Source organism: Alexandromys fortis, unplaced genomic scaffold (assembly GCF_014885135.2).
Source record: "Alexandromys fortis isolate MF-2015 unplaced genomic scaffold, M_Fortis_MF-2015_v1.1 scaffold_59, whole genome shotgun sequence".
NCBI classification, from domain to species: domain Eukaryota; kingdom Metazoa; phylum Chordata; class Mammalia; order Rodentia; family Cricetidae; genus Alexandromys; species Alexandromys fortis.
Window position 1 is genome coordinate 8,504,254 of NW_026067943.1, and position 19,089 is coordinate 8,523,342.

The following is a 19,089-nucleotide window of genomic DNA, read 5'->3' on the forward strand; positions in this document are numbered from 1 at the left end:
TTTGCTCCAGCCTTCCCAGGAGCACTTCCTCGGATCCTTGACTATAATTTACTGACCCAATGAGGATGCTCACTCTGTTCCTCTAGAGAAATCTGGGGGGAACCTGGAAGGCCTCTGCCAGTGCAGAGGGAATCCTGTCTAGGTACAGAGCTTCCCAAGAAGCTGGCTAGCGGAAACTGTTCCCGAGGAACAAGGACAGGATGTCTGCCCCACCCACCTTAAGGGACAGAGCCCACAGGAGAGGCAAGTTTTACCCTCCTTACACAAAGCTTCTAAATGGAATGTGAGATTTCTACATTAATAGCAGTTATTTCCCTGCTGACTAATGCCTATGAGTAGCAAATGACAGCAATCACTGAGAAGACTCTTCCTCCAAGCACATCAGCCATGGGCTAGAAAGGAAGGTTGGTGTGACACACCTTCTCCTGGCTCACTGCCCTTCCCAGCTCCCAGACCCCACTCAAAGAGAAGATAGCTGCTCACTGTTTCGGGGCTTGTCTTCATCCATGCCCTCGTCCTCGTTCTCAGGGTCAATGTCTTCTGCTTGGGTGATCCAATCCAGGTAGCCTTTCAGATCTTCTTCTAGCTGCTGCTTTTCTCGAAGCTTCTGGAAATCACCCCGAGCTTTGGCTTTCTCCCTCTCTTTGGAAAACTCTCTGGTGTGAGAGGGAGGGGAGTGGGTACACAGGGCAGCACAGAGGGCCACCCGGGAGGAAAGATGGAGAGAAGGAGAGACAAGGAGATATTAATTCTCAGTGTGGCAAACCCTGTGCGAATCACCCCCTTTCTACAGACAGCTATCTCCAGCACCCACTTCTGTCTTCACTCCCATAGGAGGGGAGCACTGAGAGCATGCTCTTGACCAGGCCAGGAAAATCTAAGGGGATGAGGGATGTTCACTCACTTTCTAGATCACAATTGTTTTGCCCGTGAGTAACAGCTATTCTCCAAAGCCTGGAGACCCCTTCCAAACGGTCACACTAATGCTCTCTACAACTAGGAAACATGTGCCACCCAGGATTAGGTCATACCTTTAAAAAAATGACAAGGCATCTTCAAATGACACAGATTATTAGGACCCAGTGATGACAGAGCCCACTTACTTGTACTGGGTCTCAGAGCCAATAATGTGTTCTTTCCCCAATTCTGGCTTCAGCGATGTCTCCTTCATAATATGATAACAGCTAAATTGGGAATATTTACACCATGAAAACTGGCCAATGTATGTAATTGATCAGGGTGTTTCCCCATAGAAGGGTGGTAAAGATTTACCAGTACCCCATTGTCTAGGGGACCAGTGGGCTTGACTTCTTCAATCTCTATTTTCATGGCTACAGTTCACTCTACTGTTCTTAGCATGCCTGGAGGGAGTTCAACCCACATGGCTACCCATAAGGATTCCAAACACAAGAAAATACCCTGTGGCCTGCCATCTAGGTTAAAGCAATCTATCTAGGATAGAAAAACATGTAAAACAAAGATGGTTTCAAAGTTAATGTTGCAGTTTAAAGCAATAATCATGAGATGTTGTAATTTGCCTGGGACTTGCTGGAAGAGCGAATCGTAGAGAACATTCTCTCCTCAGCTATATCTGACATAGGCCTTCCTTTCTCTAACTCGAAATTCATGTGGAGCAGAGGCAAGGCAAACAAGCCAGCTCCACAGCAGGTGTGAGCCCCTTCTTTCTGCGGGTAGCAGGAGAGTTTGGTTTCCTTGGGCTTTTGACCTATTGCAAATGGGGTCCTTGGTGGTAGGGTGGGGAAAAGGGTGTGCATGTGACTTCTCTGGTGTCTTGACTCAGCCCTGGGCTATGGTTCCTACCTCTCTTCTCTGGAAGAGTCTGATTCAGGACAAGCGGCAGGGGACCCAGCCTACAGAGCTTCGTGTAAAAGCTCGGTGCCACAGAGGAAAGGCACCTTGGAGGTCGCCATGTCACCAACAAACTTCGGGGGACAAAAGGCTCAGTGAAGCCCCGTGTCATACAGGGGAGGCTCTGTCACCTCATGCCACCTGCCTAGTGTTTGCATTCCATTCCTGGTATTTCAGAGCTTGGGCTTTAGCACTCTCGCCGTTGTGGTGAAACGGAGTTGAGGCAGGGAGGAGCCTTGGGAAGGTTTTCATTGGGAGAATCGGGGGCTCTCGAGCTAACGAATCTTCTTAACTTCCTCCTTCACAAGGCTCTGCTTCAGATTGAATTTTCTTCTCAAATCTGATTGACTCCAATTATAATCGGATTGAATTTGCTATCTCTTGGGCTTTTTGCCAACCAGTGGGCACTTTTACTTCCTTCCCAGAAAGTTGTATGCCAGGGAAGAGGCGCTGGATTGACAGATCACGGTGAAGGTAGGATCTGGCTTGGCTTGGCTCACCCTGCTTTTGCTTTTGGGGTGGTCATGGAAAGATGCCAGCCCCTTCTTGCCTTACATATGTTGAAACCTCCTTTACCTTAATCTCGCTCTCTAAAGACAACAGTTTCAGAGTGCCTACCCCCTCCGCATGGAAAGAAACAATAAACTAAAAACCTGGCACCTAGAGGATCATCTCCTGAAACCTTTCTGCTGTGCCCATGTGCTTTTCTTTGCCCATTTGTCCTAAAGTGGGTTTGAGTAAAATCACTAAGGGAGTCCTTTAGTTCTGGACAATTTCAGAGCGTTCCATCTCTGGTTTTAAGTTGCCCATCATCCCTCTTAAAGCCTTGGAAGAACAGGCGCCACATTCAACTGGAGTTAGGAAGCGGTCCTGGTCCTATTTCACAGCATCTGCCCCCGGAGTGGAAGCTCACAGTCTCCACCTCTGGAGCCACGGGAAACCCAAATAAACAGCCATAGGGACCAAAGGGGACCAGGGTGGCTGCATGTTTCCACAAGACTTGCCTGCTCTGCTCCTGTAAAAGAAGGACACACTGTTGAAAGGAGAGAGATGTGGCCCGAGCAGCAAGGCATCATGGGGCTTTAAGAGTACCATGGGCAGGCACTATCAAAATCCGGGCAGTCAGATTGTGGCTGCATGGAACTCCAGGCTGCACGTGGTGGTGGTGCACTGGTAACAGCCCCTGTCTCTTTCCTCTCCTGGATGCTGGCCATGTGACACTGATGCACTGGGTGGCAGCCTCTGGGTCTCTTTCCTCTCCTGGATGCCGGCCATATGCCTGCTCTGGAGTCTGAGCTGATGAAGACATGAAACCCCAGCCTGACAGGCTGTGCCCAGCTTAGGGGCCAGAGCCAGCAAGACCATCAGTCACTACTGTGGGATTTGTGACAAGGCAGGAATGCATCTGTCACTAGCAATGGCCAAGATAAGACATGGGAGGAGAGGTGGTCGGTGCTCGGTCCAGTAAAACATACAACAGCGTGTGGTTGGGGCTAATGACATGGGCCACGAGGTCCTTTGAAAATCAATACTGAATAGATAACAGTAACTTGACTATTTCTAAGTTTGCTAAGATTTGTTCACAACTCCCTAATCAATGTTCATGGCATGTTCAGTCATGTGTAGGCAGATGTGCATGTAATAGCAAAAAAAAAAAAAAAGTCACAGGCTTCCTGTTGAGGTCAGACAAGGTAAAGTGCTCTTCTTAATTCAGTTGCCATAATGTAAGCAAATTTCTTTAGGGTCAGTCTATTTAGTGCCATATCTCCTCTGTTTGTGTATTTTTGTGCTGTTTATCAGAGATTTTAATGTTGAAAAGGCCCCAAGCACAGCTCTGATGAGCAAGAAGGCTGTGACATGTCTTACAGAGAAAATGCGTGTTAGATGAGCCCATTCAGGCACGAGTTCCACTGCCGGTGGCTGTGAGTCTAATGTTGACGAATAGGTTACTAAGTCGTGGACAGAAACACATGTAGGGCTATGTTTTAACGGGTGGCCAAACGTAGCCAGATACTCACTAGCAGGAATCTAGCTCTGTACTTTGCATTGGCAATCGAGTATTCACCAGTACATTGTCCACCGTGAGCTTAGGGAACATAACCACTGAACAGCGAGAACCTAATTTTGTGTGGCCACCTCTCTTGCTCCTATCACAGAGCTGCTGGCCTCCTTCTTGCTTTGGGCCTTCTGTCTTGACAGTGGCATCATATTCCAGGAATGCTTTCAGGCTGTAACTCTCCCACCCATCAGGGACTCTGCTTTTTCAAGCAAGAGACAAGCTTGTCTCCTGATATGGAAAAGGATAGGGGCAGTTACCCAGGTAAGAGATCCTTGGTACAGACACATCGGAAGGCCCAGATTTCAGAGAACGGGCTTCCACTCCCCTCCCCACAGCTTCAAGTGCAGTTTCCAAAGCCTGATGGTCACTGTTGTTTGGGTTCTAATAGGCTGGGAGCTGCAATGTCTGGAAGAGAGTGCATTTCTAATCCAGTCATTACCTGTCCTGGCGCCAATCCTGTGCCTTGCATAGGGCAGATATGAGGGTCACTACATAACCCGGGAGATTTCTGAAATGAGTCCAAGAGACGAATGTTCTCTTCACACTATGTGGCCTCATTAGAAAGAAGCCTTTCTGGATATGTGAGGGTTGCATCTAAAGGATGCAGAGTCCTCAGGTAACCAAAATCTTGGGATTTCTACCTTTATAATAAAAACCATCTGGAATGCCAACCTTATCCTGAGCGGAACACACAGGGCACACTTTAGCCTTTCCTTGCTGGCTAAAGGACACAGTTTATGAGGTGAGTTACTTCATTGGGCTGAGAAAGAGGATTACTAATTGATGGATAGAGGGTTCACACCCCAACTCTTCGGTCACAATTGCCTCGGCTCTCAGAACCCATCAGGTTCTACAGAGCTTCCAATCTGGGCCAGCCAGGTAGCATTTTCCAGTGTGGACCTTTTCTGTCCCCTGGCTGTGTGCAGAAGCCTGTAGACTGTTTCTGCTATGATCTCCTTCCCCTGCTTACCTTTGTAGGCCTGGCCTTTACCACCTTACTCCCTCCTGTGGCTGGGGAGGGCAGGAGTAGCATGGACGCTAAAGGACGATACTATGGACCGACAACGTTCTGGCCTAACCCTCTGTCCTGGAATTTTCCCCATTAGAAGGGATGTGGCTTCCTTATCTAAACCTCATTCATTTCTTTTGTGAAATGGAAACACAAAGAGCATCCAGGTCAAGGAGTTGTCAAGGTTACTCAGTAACTTAATATATGAGATGTTCAGAGCACAGACCTTGGCACAGTGTGGGGAGACTGTTTGTGCTGTCCTTGGGATGGTGCAGTTCATGGGCTCTAAGACTGAATATTCTGGAAGGTTGATTTAATCAAAGTCTAATTGTTGAATGAGCGGGTGTTCTTCTGCATATTTGTCGTTAATTATTACACTGTTGTCTGGATTAATCAAGATGCCAACTTCAAACCATCATCAGTGTGGTCAACCAACAGGAGGTTGTTTCCAGGTTTGTCACTGTACAGGTTAGAGGCAACACATTTGGAGAAACTAGCTCTTGACTAAAATCCAGAAGGGGTAGCCGATAGCTTACAGACACCTGTCTGGCTGGGAAAAGAGTCCATGAACGCTTCTGGAGCTGCCAGAAGCATCTGTAACTTTGATAATGGCCGGGTACCAGAAGGTTCCAGAACAGACCAATTGAACTCTGAATTACAGACACAAAGGTTAAAGAGCCTCTGTGTTCCTATCCCATGTTCTGAAAAGAATTAAGCATCAGAATTGTGGGTTCTGCACATCTATCCCATTTGACCTAAATGAGACCAAGGTGTGATTTCAAAATTACCAGGCCTTCAGCAGCAGCAGCAGCAGTAGCAGCTCCTTTGACACCAGCAGGTTGGTCATTCCTTTGGGGATGGGGTGACAATGGCTGTGAGCTGAAGAAGGGGCCTTTGGAATCTAGTCCTCATTCTCCATATTGGATTCCTGGAGGAGTTTTACATGCTGAGATTTGGTTCCTAACATCTGAGGGAGGAAAATGATTTTTTTTTTTTTGGCTTAGAGCTTTGAACTACGTTAAAACTAGGCTCATTCAATACAGGCATAAGAAAATGGGGGCCAAATGAAGACTCCAGGCCCAGGTTTGCTGACTGCCAGGAAAGTGGCGTCTCTTGGCTCGTGTTACTCATCTTAAAAGAGAAGTCAAAGCAACCACTGCAGTTTCAGCACCGCCACTGACCGCAAACTAGCCCTCGTGCTAAGTATTCTTTCTACATGGCCATCCCTGTTCATTCTTCAGTGACAACCACCTAAGTGTTGATGTTATCTTCATTTTTTTTGACATGGGAAACGAAGGTTTAAAAAGACGAAGTTGCCAGATATTATACATCCAGCAAATACAGAGCTACGCTAGCCAAGTTTCTGTCTTCAAAGGGGATAATGAGTTTTATTTTTTTCCAATGCTGTCTGTGAGATTCACGTATAAACAACAGGCCATTTTCTTGTGTTGGAAGAGAAAAACGAGCCCCCCTGCCCCCTCCAGGCAGCTAACTAGGAGCTTGTATACCACTCCATCTCCCTCTCATCTTGCTCTCCTATGTGGTCTCACTCAGCAGAAGGCAAGATGCCATCCAGGGCCATGGGAGGGTAAGGAAGGAATAGGTTCCGCACTCCATTCTAGAATGAACCCCATGCCCTGGCCATGGTGGGAGACAGAGCACTCACTGCCCAGTCTGCAAAGACAGGAAGTCCCTAGGTGCCCGAGAAGACTATGAAAGCAGCTGGCCTGTCCAAGCAGAGCAGAAACAGATCGCCCGCTGCCTCCCCCTACTACAAAGTCAGTAGGAAGGTCCCCTAGTAGAGGGCCAGAGGGTCACCAGGAGCACTTAGGTGTCAGGTCTTGGCATGGCTGACATGAGCTAGTGAAAAAATAGGTGGCTGAGGAAACACCCCAGGTCTCCATGATGAGATGCTTGGGGTCACTTGATACCCCTGCCATGAGCCATTTTTTTTCACTTCTAATTGCATCTTAGCAAGGGCTGAAAACAGGTAGGTTTATATCTGTGGCCATCTAGCTAAATTAATAATTTAAAGAAAAATAAATTATGCCTCATTTATAACCTCATAACCTGTGGCTTTACACAGTTCCATTTCCTCTGCATTCAGAAAGGTAAAGATCAGTGATGGGCTGCTTGGCCTTGAAATGAGAATTAGTATTTGTTTGCATATATTTGTAATCATACACACACACACACACACACACACACACACACACACACACACAGTCATAGAGTTTTGGCTGGTCTTGTTTTTGACAATGCTGGGCCAAAACCCAAACTTCCTTCTCTGGCCTGTTCACTCAATAAAAGTGATTTCAAGTCTGTATTGTTTGCCTGCAGATAATAACAGGCTCAGGATATCAGGCCCATGTTTATTTTCAAGGGCACTGTGAGTGTTGTGTGTGTTTGAGAACCTTCTTACAGATTCCTGCTGTGAAGTCCTCCCCTCTCAAGGGTTTGTACTTTTCCTCCGTTTGAGTGAGCAGGGCACAAGGGAAGCAGCTGACTGCCTGAGCAGCTCTGGGGCTGGGGAGGTTGGTGTGTCTGTTGGGATAGGGGCGGGACTAGGAGTCTCTTCGCCAGGACCCACCACCCATACCAATGGGTTAACTCCTGTGCATCTGACCCTCTTCACAGTCAGGCCAGAGACCTTCACTTCAAGGCTCCTGAGTGACCCTTTCTCCCAGGTTCATCAGAGCCAGAAACAGAAGAGTGCCAGGAATAGCAGAAAGAATGAATAAAAATGAATGGAAAAATCAAGACCATTTCCTTGGTCCTGCTTACCCGCTAAGAACACCGAGAACCAAGTTAAGTACAAAAAATGACCCTATGATGATTAGTGTAACAAAATAGATCCAGGGCCAGTCCCTTCCTACGGCATCATTGACCTGGAAGAATGGAATGATAGTTAGTCAGGCACACACAGCAACCGAGCACGGCCAAGCGCCAGCCACCGGCTCCCCAGCGCTGATCTGAGCAGCGTGGGACCCGGGATCCTCAATGTGCAACTCAGAGGCCAAACCGCCTGTGCAGCCAATGGTCAGAATCTGTGCTTGCATGGAGAATTTTGTTTTTCCTGTTTTCCTGGGCCTGTTAGGGTCCTGTCTCTGAGGATTCTGCATTGACGCAGTGGAACCTGGGACCTTGCTCGGCTGCCTTGTATAGAGGACACAGAAATGGTCAGCTTACCCGCTCAGAACACCGAGAACCAGATTTAGAACGAAAAAGGATCCAAAGATGACCAGACTGACAAAATACACCCAGGGCAACTCATAGCCCATAGCGTCTTGCATCTGGAAAGATGAAGGAGAGTTAGGACAGAGCAAGCAAAGGACAGGGTGAGACAGACAGGCAGGGAGTGTGAGCAGACCCACAGGAAGCAGAGGGCAGACCCTGGCGTTAGGTAAGAGGGTCAGGATCTGCCATTATATTTGGTTTCATCCATACTCAAATTCTTTCCCTACAACTTTGACCTGAGCTATAAGGACCTGTGGGGTCATGGAGGGGGTGGGGGGAATCTTGCCTGAGCTGTAAGGACCTGTGGAGGGTCTCGAGGGCAGGGGGATCTTGCCTGACTTTTCCTGTTGTTTATCTTCTGGAAAAGAAATAGTTCCCCAGTGCTTTTTCTTCCTGCAGGTGGGTCATCTCACAAAACATTTGTTTTTCATTTTAGAATGGGCTTAGCTTATTTGGGCTTCTGTGGCCATTAAATCTTAAGATGTACCCTAAAGATGGCTGTGAAAAGGGTCAGCTTTACTGACCGGGCTGGAGACTGAAGCTTACATCACACAAGAAAGTGATCATCTTTCCTGGAGCCTAGATGGCATGACCTTGGTGCTTCACAAACAGTACCCTCCCTGGCTTACGTGTTGGAGAAGGGGCCTTGCCCCTGACACCACAGCCAAGTTGGAAGAGGTACCTAGGCTGCAACTGATGGGCTGATGGAGTTATTTCGTGGCAAGTCACAAATGCCGTCAGGAATCGGAGGTAATGGGAGACAGAACCGGCTCCTTTGGGCTGTGTGTGTGTGTGTGGGGGGGGGGTTCGCTGTGAGAAACCTCTTCAGACCTCCCTATCCGCTGACTTCCGCCCTCTCCCTCCAGCTCCTAGAGGTGGTTGTCAGATGCCCCCTAAACTTCTGGCAGAAGGGAGCGTGAATACAAGTCATAGTGTGTCTATCCTCCCCAACTTTCTTTTGGTCTTGATATTTCTTCAAGCCATAGAAACCCTAACTAAGACAGAGTCACCATGATTACTGCCTTCCACTTCCTCTGTGTAGTCTCAAGCAGACAATTTACTCTGGGCTTCTATCCTTCTCACTCAAATAAAGATTTGTGATGGTTAAAAAAAAAAAAAAAAAAAAAAACCTGCCTCAGATCCTCAAATCTAATTCTTCCAATGTTTTCCAAGCATTAAACATGCGTTACTTCCGGTTTACTGAAAATGAGCCCCAAGGTTGTCTTTTGTGAACCCAGCTTATAAACTCTAGACTCTAAGGTACCAGATTCCCGACTGACTACCATCAGCAGCTTTTGAAGGGTAGCCTTCAGTACCAGCACCATTAGGTGCTCATTCAGAAGTGCTCACACTCCATCTCCCTGGAGCTCTGGAGGTGGCAGCCCGCTCTTCCAAGCACTACAGGTTAACTGGATGTGGGCTACACGACGGAGCTTGTGGGCCCCTCACCCATACCATTGTTTTCATGCTACCAATTGCATATGGAAGGACATACTTGTGTATCTCCTCTACACTGGTCCCTATGACACTACATACTTGTGTATCTCCTCTACACTGGTCCCTATGACACTACATAATTGTGTATCTCCACTACACTGGGCTCAACGACAGTAGATTCCTGGGTCTTGTGGCGTGGCCTAGGAGCTCAGTGCGGTTAGCACATCTGCATTATGACTGCAGTCATGGTCATCCCAAGTGATCTTCCTAAGGAATAGGAAAATCTGATAACTGCTGCCTCAATTTGGTTTCTACCGTGGTACCTCAATTGCGTTATAGATGCACTGTTCTCGGTGTGATAGGACTAAAGATGGAGAGGCACTCAGACCTGCCTGCTCCAAACGGCTTGCTGTTTTTTTTTTTTTCTGGGCTTTCTTAAAGGGAATTTTATTCAGCGAGATAAATTTCAAAGCATTCTGTGACAAAAACCCCACGTAATATATTTTTTTTATGATCTTAATGTGTTCTTGATTTTTTCTGCTGTTTTATGGTGAGAGATATTGTGTAAAAAAAAAAGTGCCTGTGGCTCACTGGCTTGAGCTGAGTCAGTGAGGAAGAGTTCCCACACACGTCCACGTCGCAGTGAAATTCAATTTAACAATCTGTTGAGCATCCCCATTCCCACACGCCTTGCTCTAGTTTTTCCACAGCATTTATCACTTTACGGCTGCGTGGGCTCCTTACGTGTCACACTGGGTATTCGCTGTCTAGCTAGAGTGTAGGTTTCATGAGCACAGGTGGCCTTGGTTTGTTTAGGTCACCGGAGAATCCCAAGTGTCAGGAGTAGGGCTACAAAGGAGTTTGATAGGTACTCAGGGAATGTTTGAGCGGGATTCATGAACACAAGACCTGCTAGGTTTTGTATTGTAAATACGAAGTCCTCAACTGCAGGGAGCATAGGCATAAAATCAATGCTAAGCAAAGGGTGGGAGCTGCAATTGTAGGGGGAAATTAGAAGTGGAAGGCAGGAAGTGGAGAAGACAGCTGGATGGGGCCAGGTCAGGCAGGGCTGCGTGGACTTGGCATGGTGGCATCACCGACAGCAGAGGAAGAGGTGTAGCAGGAAGGAAGTCCGGGGTCCAAATGACCCTGTGATAACAATAGGTATCCCCTACCCCACCCCAGGACTTGGTCATTGTCAGAACAATGAACACAGCTGTTAAAAGCCTTCCTGGCCGTGGAATAGTTGCAAAGCAGAGTGAAGTATCCAGGTAAGGGGCAGTGTGGCTAGCAGAGGCGGGGCAGTCATCTTTAGATGGATGCTGTTCCCAGGGCCCTTCCTTGACCGGTCATAATCTGCCGAGCTAGGAGTGCAAAGGAAACCAGAACGGGGCACTAGAAGTATGTCTTCATGCTGGGAAGAGGAAGGCAAAGCAGTCAAGACAAGCAGGAGAGACGAAAGAGTACCAGGGAGAGAAGGGCAAGCAAGGGAGCCATGTACCCAGCCACGAGGCTTCGCCATGCCAGGGCCTGCACACGCCCCTGTAACATGGGACCTGCGCAGGAGTCTGGTGTCTGCGTTCACCAAGTGCTTGCTGTGGGATGTGCAAGAGGAGGGTGCACTGGACTTGAGGCTGTAGTAAAGGAACTGTGTGGAGAGCAACCTCAGCTGGGGTGCTAGGCACCTGCCAAGAGAGGTGTTCTAGGGTAACCTGGGTCTGGGGCAATGAGCATTTTTTTGTGTGTTTTTTCCCTCCCATTACTTTGCATTAATACAGGTCAGAAGTGGCTGTCCCTTTGCCTCTAAGTGCTTCTGCCATGTTTAGTGAGAACTGGGCGGGCAGGAAAAGCTACTGAGAATGAGAGATCCTCACCCGAAAACAGGCAAGCAGACACAGCGCTCGGGCACCGTCCTGCAGTGTGCCACCCCTACCCCCACTGGAGCCCATACCCAGGTTCAGTGTTGCCAACCTGCTCTAAGGAAGCTGGAGGAGGCCACTAGCCCGACTTCTGGATTTTCCCCCAAAACAGCCCTCCAGGCCCTTTTTGCCTTAGAGGTTCCCTTGGGTTCTTGATTAGCCTAAGGGTCACACATGACAAGGTAGCTTAGCTTCATCAGGAACTGCAGTGGAAAGCCCCCCCCCCCCAGCTGCCCTCTTTATCCCAGGCCACATACTTTCAGGCTGACCGGGTGGAGAGCACACACTGGTGGCCGTCTCCTAAGTGAGGTGATGTTGGAATGGCAGGTCATTGTCTCCAGTATGCAAGCAGATCTACTCACACCGAAAAGGGACCCAGCTTGCTGTCACCGTTATCCGGAGAGGCACACAGCGCAGGTCTTGGGACTGTTACAGCGGGGGCTCTGTTGCTTTCCTAAAGGAGGTGAGACAGCCTGGCTCCTCGAGCCCAAAGTCAGGCAGTTTTCAGGACCCCCCAGACCTGAGACAGAGCTTTCTTATTCGAGGCAGACCCAACAAAGGGAATCCTACAAGGAAAATACCAAAGACTTTTCTGACCCTAGCATCTAACTGGGTGACAGGACCCTGCCTTCTACCTTCAAACCAACCACTATCTCTTCCTTGGGGATGGGGGGTAAGGGTAGGCAATACCGCCACTGTGAACTTCCCAAGGCCTCTCTGATCCAAGTTAATTTCCACATCATATGTACTTCTTCCTCAGGAGAAGCCTTATGGATCTAGACACTAGATGGTTTCCACAAGTACCAAGAGAGGCCATTTTCTGTCCAAGAGGAGGTGCCAGTCAGAAAAGCCACAGTGCTTCCCACTCCGTGTCTCTGGTGTTCGTGCATGTCTTCAAGGCAATAGCTCAGTGTGTGGCTGCACTTGATGACCTGTGCTGCCTGGAACATGAGTGTCCATCGCACTGGTCACAGAATAAGGAGCAAGCTGAATACTGCCCCAGCCATGGCACTGACTCATTCTTTGAGGAAAACTCGCCAGGCAGCTGAAACAGTTAAGAGCTTCATCCAGGTAGGAAAAAAACAATAGATCCCAACACCAGGTTAGACAGCAAACCATCTGCATGTGTTCAAACAAACTCTGAAAGCAATGGGCTGGTGTCCTTACCTTGTGGGGAGCGTATGAGCAGAGAAGAGTGATATCCTAGTCTGAGCACCATGTTGGGAACCACTGACTTACAGATGGAAAGGCTGCCAGCAGTGTATGGTCCTCAATGATGCCTAAATCTACATCTCACAGCCACCAGACACTATGAGCAAGGACACTCTGGGTGCCACTGTTTTCCTGGGCTTCCTAACACACTAAAGCACACTTTAGTCCAGTATCCAAAGCTACCAATGATGTTTTCCCAAAGTATGGGCATCCGCTCTCTGGTTCCTTGTCCAGCCTCAGGACCCTCAGAGTGGTCTACCTCCTGCACAGCCTTGCCATTCTATCAGGGAGTCTTCCTTCTTTCTGAATCCTGCATGCCTTATATTCTGAACTCCTGGAAGGCAGGTCTCTGTCCCTGCTTCTGGGAACATAAGGAATGCTCAACAAATATGCTTTAAATTGAATTATTGATCTGTAAGAATTTGTCTAACACTGGTGAACTGAGTGAAATGGGTGGATGGATGGATGGATGGATGGATGGAGACTAACTGAGCAAGTCGACAGGGGCTTTGGGAGATGCTAACTCTTGGATACTGTGTTTATAATCCCCAGCATACTGGTTGGGTAGCAGATTCTCTCAGTTAATCAGCTATTTGGTTCAAAGGTTAAAAAAAATTCCACATTTGAAAAAAGACAAGAGAACCAATGGAAATGGTGCTTGATTCTAGACTCTTCCTTCTTTTGGTTCTTTAAAAAAAAAAAAAAACTTGGACATCCTGGGAGTAGATGGAGAAACTTTGGTTTAAAAAGCTATTTCCTAAAAAAACTATATGGGATCTTGAGTTTTGATCTAGTTTCTTTCCCCTAGAAATGTCTCTTGAGCTGACTGACTGGGTGTTTAAAATGAACCCAGCTCTGGGGGTTCCATTCATTGCTACACACGGGGGTCTTCACGGACCCTTTCAGGGTTCTCTAGACTTGTACTTTACACTTGAAGGGAAATGTGTCCTGAGCAGAAGACTCACACCCCACATTCCCTGGGAACTATCTCTGGTCTGGTTCTAACCCAGCAGTCTTCTAGGAACACTATGGAGACTCATCTGGTCCTATTTCTAGGGCTTCAAACTCAAAGGTGCATCATCACAGTATGGACAACTTCCTCTTCGGATACTAATGGGGACTAGTGGGGGCAGCTCTGAGGACTTTTATATTTAGGAAGCACTACGTTTGATGCTAAAACATGCTGAGATTTGAGTCTCCGGGTTAGTGATACAAACCTAGAGCTGAGGAGGAGAACTGCCTAAGGGGAAGAAGGGAGGAGAGAGAAAGAGAATAGAAAATGAAACGGCCATAGAAAGGTCAAAGTCATTAGAGGAATTGTCTGAGAGCAGGAGCGCTGAGCGAGGAGGAGCCGCTATCATGAATACCCACCAGGGAACACAGTCTCAACATATGTGTGCGTGCTCATGGGCACACGCAACTCTCATGTGCACACGTGTACATAGTCATAACCTGATTGTTTTGGAAAGGTGCCGGGAATGTCAGAATGAGAGTCATCCCCAGACCCTGGTGCTCTCTCACCTCTGACAGGTTTCCTGCCCTCGGCCTGAGCTCCATCACACCCCCGGGGGGGGGGGGAGAAAAGACAACACAGCTGCTGGAAATTGGTACTTACTGCTGTGTGCGTCTTCAGGCCCCACTCTGGCTGTCACTACGACAGCATCTGGCTGGCAGGGTATCCGTGACTAGCAGAAAAGCACACCAGGGCCATCAGCGAAGTAAACTATATTTATGCCCCCTGCCTGCACCTGTCCCCAGTCTGATGCACCAGCCGGCTTTCTGACAGCGGCTGAAGGCAGGGGCTGAGACTCCCATGGTAAGATGCTGGAGCCCAGGACCATACAGTTATAGGGTCTGTGGCCCACAGGTGGAAATCTGCAAAGAGACCTTTCTGTCCATGGCTCATCCAGACAGGAAATAAAAGATCCTTTGTGAAAAACAGAGGGGAGAGTTAGGGCCACTTGGGAAGCTGACCTGCTCTAAGAAGTGGAAGAATTTGCCTAACTATAGAGAACCCAACCTCCATTTCATTGTCTTTCAAGTTATAAAAAAAGTCAGGTTCTTATTGAAACCCAGGCTGAAAATGTCTCCCAGTGTTTCATTTTAGTTTGAGGTAGACGCAGATGACAACCAGTGTTGTCTGCCGACAGCATGTCACAACAGCCCCGCCCCAGCACAGGTTTCTGCGGTACTCAGCTCAGAATCTCGATATTCTATAGGCTGAGCTTCTTTGGCCGAATTGGATCTTTTTCATTACCAAATCCTCAGTGCCTCGAGCACCCTGGCTCACAAGGACACTCGTTTGGTGGGAACACGGTGCAGGCAAGCTGTAAGTAGTCACTTCAAGAGAGGTACACTCTTCACAGCAAGACTGGGCTCTGGCATGCTAACAGTGATGTCCAGGCTGGGAAGAGGAGGGCTTGGGGTTTACAGGAGAGGGTGCACGTGGAAGCAGCGGGAAGCTACATCTCCGGGCAGCTACAAGACTGCCTCGGATTCTGGGAGAAGTCAGCACTTCTCTTGGCCTTGCTTGTCTTTCTGGCTAGCGAACACAGGACGTTCTGTTGCTTCCCCCTCCCTCTACTTGCTCTAGTTTGCAGACAGGAGGATGCAGCCGCTTAGATGTTTTCACCAGGGCTACATGGATTTGACTATCTGAGAAACTTGAGAAGGGTGTTATTTTCAAGACTGGCAACACACTGTATTCACCCAAATTCCGAAAAGCAACACTGGATTCTGGCAAATCATCTCTCACGCTGAAGTGGAAAGCACCACAAAGATATTTTCTGTATTTTTTTCTAAACAAATAATGGACTCCATTCTGCCAGAATGAAGACAGCTCAAACATGGCCTGTGTATTCACGGGCTCTCCAAGGACTCAAAGGGGGGGGGGCAAAGCAGGCATGGATAGCTGCTAGGCCTTATGAGGGGCATTTTTAAAGTTAAAGGAGATATACTCAGGATGGGTTGGCACTCAGAACGTGTGTTTCTAAATGTGCACTGTACACTGAGCAGTTTCTGGCTGACAGCGAGAAGGACTTTGATGGAGAGGTTTAATATGTTAAAACTAACATGAGAATCAAAACAAGCAGCACGCCACAAGGCAATACAAATCAATAAAATGTCAGTTTTCTTTATGGTGTTTCCTTTTAGATCAGACCTGACTTTTCTCTGAGAAGTCCGCCTGCAGCTCCCTTTTAGGTGAGAGACAAGTGGAGGTTCAAAGCAGAAGGGATTACAGAGCAGGAAGAGGAGCTGGATAGAGTCCTTAGCCAGGTGTAGCCCAGTTCATCGGCATAGCATCAGCTGTGCACTAGCGGCCCAGACCATGTCCGGCAGCTAGAAATGACCCTCGCTAAGGCTGGTAGTGGGGCAACCCTTACAAAAGTGGACATGCTATGCTTTGTTTCTCAGGAAAGCACTGGAACAAATCAAAGACATTCATCAATCACCCCTCAGCTCGTGGCTGCATGTGTGGGGTCATGCATGCACCTGTAAGCTGAGGGTAGAAAGATGAGATGTCCAGACAGGCCTTCTTCCACATATCCACCCACTAGGGGCCCCATCTGCGTACCCAGTACAGCACATCAGTCCAGCCCTCCATGGTGATGCACTGGAACACCGTCAGCATGGCGAAGGCGAAGTTGTCGAAGTTGGTGATGCCATGCTTGGGCCCGTCCCACCCGGGCCTGCACACGGTCCCGTTCTGACACTGCCGCCCATGGCCTGTCTCCAAAGCACAAGGGGAAGGGTCCTCTTCCGCTGGAACATCTCCACCGCCAAGGAAATACGAGATGGAAGGAGGAGGGAAGGAGGGGCAATGATGGGCAGAAAATGGAGAAGAGAAGTTAGAAAGATAACAGGATAAGGCTTATGGGTAACCATAGCAGCAATCGCACACATTTCGCTCGGTGTCCTCACGTGGGGATTGAAAACACATGAGCCCAGACATTCATTTCAGGGGCACAATGACACGGGTAAGTACTTTCCCGCAAGTGTTGTGAACACTGCATTTTAACCACAACTGACTGCACAGACACTACACGTATTGTCTGTTCTGTCATAGCATGGTATCATGTCCAAGTGTCCAATCAGAAAGTGATCATGATGCCTCCATTTCAAGGCTAAGCTGTTCTGGAAAACAGAAGACAAGGTTAGGAATTCGGAGTTTGTGAAACCCAGGGTTTCATCTTGCAGCGACAGAAAGTAAAGGCAATAACAAAGAGAAGACCTGAGCTTGAACAAACAATTGCCTCTGACAATGGTGAAAATGCAACTCCAGAGACAGAATTTGCCTGTGGTTCTTCATTTAGGGATAATAAGATACCCAGAATCGTCGCTTCTTTTATAAGGATCCAAACCATCACAGTGTGATTATTTTGCCCATGAGACACAGGCTCTTTATGGAAGATGACGGGCTGATGGCTGTTGGTGTCTGTGGCTTCTAATTGAAACTGTTTACTTTCACGTAAAAGGGGGGCAGAGAAATGTTAACCCTTAACTGTGGGAGGATTCTTAGGAGAATGGAGGTGGGTGCTGAGGTTCAAATGGTGCCAGTATCTTCCTGGGGACAGCAGTGGCACCTATCACTCCATGTCCTTGTTTGTAGTCCAGTCTTGTTTCTGTCCCCAACTTCAAATAAGCCAAGTTGTTTTCTATCTTCACAGCTCGCCTTTCCTATACATAAACCCACACCTGAAGAGGCTGTTTGTACCCCGCATCCCTCTGCAGCACAGGGCTTCTGATCTGAACCACGCCGGGCATTCCAGTCTCGCCTGTTCCTCTGTATCGTTGAGCAGATCATGAGTATGTTTCACCGCATGCATTCTCCAGATGATGGGCATCTGGCGCACTCCCAGGCTTCGGCCATTCAGAATAAAGCTGCTTCCTGCCTTATTCTCTGCCTCATGCTATAGTCTGGGACCAAGGGGAAGAGGTCTACATTACTGGTCTCTGAGCTGTCTGAGGGTATCAAGTGTCCAAACCATTTCCTTATCCACTCACTGTCTTGCTTCCAGAGGCTACGTATTAAGGAAACTGAACGGAATTACCTCTAGTTACAACTTTTTATGGCCTTAAGATTGTCAAATCTTTAGAGATGTGGATTTAGGGCTGTTGGAAGTAGAAACATGAAAGTTATTTTCAAACCTAAATAATATGTTAAAAATAGCAAAGCAAAGCACCTTAAAAACGAGAGTTGAAAAATGGGGAAACCAAGAACCAAATAGATCATTAATTTCATTCTTATTCTGGAACCAGCTTCCTAGTGTCAGTGGGGACAAAGAGGCAATGGGAAGAGAAAGGGAAACTTCCATTTTGCTTGTGTTTATTTGTTGCATAAAGATGTCGGCTGCCTATTCATAATGTGGCTCCTAGGCTGATGGTCTAGCCTGGATTTTCAGTTCCTAAAACAGTAGAAACAGGGAAAGGACGGGGGCAGGGTACTGCCCAAGCCAGCTCTGAGTGTTCATGGGGAGGAAAACAGATCTGCTGAATTTATAAATCTATGTTAGAAGAAAATGGCACCGAGGGGCAGAGATCTCACAGCTAGAGGGAGGAACGGAATGGGCCTTGGGACGATCATCCACAGGCGCAAGGGCTACTGCGCTATTTTAAGTCTTCCCTGAACAATAAAAAAAAAAATCACAGAACAATTAAGAAGCAGTGATGATCCAGTAAAAATAGGGATCTATAAAAAGGAACACTTGAAAAATGTGAACACACAGATCAGCAGGTCCTAGTGACATACGCGCTGGGGTGAGGGAGGTAAGCTTAACCATAGGACGAGCTGCAGAGTCTTTCATGAGGTCCTGGATAGGAAAACAGGAGAAATAAAGCCATGTGGGCTATATACTTCACAACAGAACTGAAGAGAGTCGTCAGTGTGGAAAGACCAAATTAAGTCTTTGGTAAAATAAAGGAGGTTTTTAGAAACGGACTCAGCTTCAGCGAGAACGGAATCCTGAGGGAGCTTTTGGCCGTGTCCCAAGGAAAAACCAGCAAGACAACAGCAATTACATTTTTTAGGTCTCAACTTGAAGGACAAAATAGAATGGTAGTGATTTCATTGCAAGGTTTAGCCAACAAATTCCGTGTCAGTCTCAGGGGTAATTACCGTACCGAGCAGAGCTACCGAGTGCCCTGGCTCCAGATCCTCTGGACAGATGGGACACCAGAAACAAAAGGTATTGGCATATGGCAACATATCTGCTGAGCAACCAGGAGGGCGCCTTACAGTTGCTGGAGAGATTGGGAGAAAATAGCCTCTTCTGAGAACATCACCATTGGACACGAGACACAGAGAGAGAAGCCTCAAGGCGGAACAATAGCTCCTTGGAAGGCTCAAA

General features: G+C 47.9%; 1 protein-coding gene across 35 annotated transcripts in view; it reads right to left on the reverse strand.

The window, feature by feature from the left end:
• Positions 1-19,089, reverse strand: part of Cacna1c (calcium voltage-gated channel subunit alpha1 C) — a 662,482-nt gene that overhangs the window by 154,855 nt on the left and 488,538 nt on the right. For 23 of the 35 annotated variants that reach the window (XM_050148321.1, XM_050148326.1, XM_050148331.1 and 20 more), the window contains exons 7-9: positions 16,317-16,513; positions 7,722-7,825; positions 484-656 (exon numbers count right to left, since the gene is read on the reverse strand). In XM_050148321.1, the coding sequence (XP_050004278.1) occupies positions 484-656; positions 7,722-7,825; positions 16,317-16,513 (474 nt within the window). Of the gene's footprint in view, positions 1-483; positions 657-7,721; positions 7,826-8,126; positions 8,231-16,316; positions 16,514-19,089 lie in introns of all 35 variants that reach the window. The other 12 variants (XM_050148320.1, XM_050148333.1, XM_050148332.1 and 9 more) reach the window with 1 other exon arrangement.